The sequence below is a fragment of the Acanthisitta chloris genome, unplaced genomic scaffold (genome assembly GCF_000695815.1).
Source record: "Acanthisitta chloris isolate BGI_N310 unplaced genomic scaffold, ASM69581v1 scaffold38512, whole genome shotgun sequence".
NCBI classification, from domain to species: Eukaryota; Metazoa; Chordata; class Aves; order Passeriformes; family Acanthisittidae; genus Acanthisitta; species Acanthisitta chloris.
Window position 1 is genome coordinate 339 of NW_008660531.1, and position 1,823 is coordinate 2,161.

General features: G+C 55.9%; 1 protein-coding gene across 1 annotated transcript in view; it reads right to left on the minus strand.

The window, feature by feature from the left end:
- Nucleotides 1-1,280: 1,280 nt before the first annotated feature.
- Nucleotides 1,281-1,823, minus strand: part of TOB2 (transducer of ERBB2, 2) — a 1,139-nt gene continuing 596 nt past the window's right edge. Inside the window, exon 1 of the mRNA XM_009069838.1 lies at nucleotides 1,281-1,823. This exon is cut by the window's right edge and continues 596 nt beyond it. Within this exon, the coding sequence (XP_009068086.1) occupies nucleotides 1,406-1,823 (418 nt within the window). The 3' untranslated portion in view covers nucleotides 1,281-1,405.

Consider the following 1,823-nt stretch of genomic DNA (forward strand, 5'->3'; position numbering starts at 1 on the left):
AAGCCACCACTGCCTGACTGCAGCACATCATCCCGGGGAAAGCTGCAGGGGCATTCCCAGATCTGGGTCCTGCTGTGAGGAACCACCATACATTCACATGCTGGGATGGCTGCTTGCCTTCGGAGCAGCTGTCCCAGCTCTCAGCTTGCTGACATGATCTGGCTGGAATGAGGAATTTATGAGAGGTGCTTCCTTTTTGCACCGGGTCAGCCACCTCCTCATACTCCTCCACAAAGGGCAGGGGAAGGGATTTAGTCAGGTGCATACCTGGCTGAATGCACAAACCCATCTGCCACCATTCGAGACAGCGCATCAACAACGTCACCCTTTCCCTCCCTCAAAAGTTGTGCTGCCTCACTAACAGAAAAGGAAGAAATTCCCTCTCAGAGACAAGAACTCATAGCAGAGAATGAGAACTCTGACCTCAGAGGCAACCTCAGCTGCATGCTGGCCTCTGCTGCCAGGGACAACATCTGGGAAGTGGGGGCAAGATCCAAGTGGGTCCAGCTGTCTCAGTGTCACCTCCCCCAAACCACAGGGACAGGCCACCTGGCTGGGACACACCACAGGGCTCTCACTCAGACCGAGGGGCAGCCCTGAGACAACAGGGCAAGGCCCCTCGCTCGGGCGCAGAAGGGCACAATAACCAGAGTCACTCAGCTCAGAGCAATGTCCCCCTGCAGCCACGGCTGAAGTGCAGATGAGCAAGTGAGCAGGAAGCAGCCATTTCACAGTAACGCTCTGCCCTGCCTGTGATGTGCTGGGAGATGGTCAAGGAGAAGAGTTAGTGCTTTTCAGCACACAGACAGAACAGCTGACACCAGCTCGGGCTGGAGCCACAACAGCACCGCGGTCTGCGCCCGTGGGCACGGTAGATGTTCTCTGTCTACATGCAGAGCCGTATCAGAAAAAGCAAGCTCACCCACCCATTCTGGCTAGCATGCAACTAGAGTGTGTGTGTCTCCACCAACACTGAGTCATCCTCTCCCTGTCCCTCCTCCAGCGAGGTGGTACAAAGATGACATCCCTACACCCAGGTGGAAGGACCCTGTGTCCAGCGCGGGGTGGGGTGCGGTGCAGGGAATCGGGAGCATTGTGACCTGTAGTCGCACCAGTTCTGGGCTGGGGTGGGGCATGGGGGAACACAGACCGAAAAAATCCCAAGACTCATTTTAAGGAGTAAAAAAGGTGAGTAGGAAAAAAGCACAGGGACTGAGTTATAAAACAATTCAGTGCTTCAGGAGCGTTGCCAGCACAGCGCAACAACACTGAGCTCTCTCTTTCCCAAGGACCTATATTTATAAGATTTTAATGTTTTCTGTATGTTTCTATTTTTCTCTCCGTTTTGTTTTGTTCTTGCTTCCCCCCTCCCTCCCTGCCCCGAAATACTCTCCTTCCTTTGTGTTCAGTTGGCCAGGACAACAGGCTGGAACGACTGGCTGGGATACTGCATGGCGTTCAGGTTGTAGCTGAGTCCTTCCACGAAGGGAGACTTCTCCAAAAAGAGGCTGTTGGTGCTGCCACCGAAGACCTGAGCCATATCGAAGGTACCACCCGTGCTGGCGCTGAACTGCGACGCCGGCGGGATGCTGCCGGCCTGGCTCTCACTGCCAACGCCATCGAAGAAGAGGCTGCTGGCTCCCGGCGATCCGCCGCTGTAAACGAACTCCTTGGCATTGGGGGAGAGCTGCGACTGCGGGGCTTGGCTCCCAGCGCTCCCGACGAAGTTCAGAGAGTGCATAGACAGGGAGAGGCCCTTGTGCTTCAGCAGGTTGGTGGTGGGAGACCTGACCATTCTCGGCTGCTGCCCAGCCCCTGCTCCG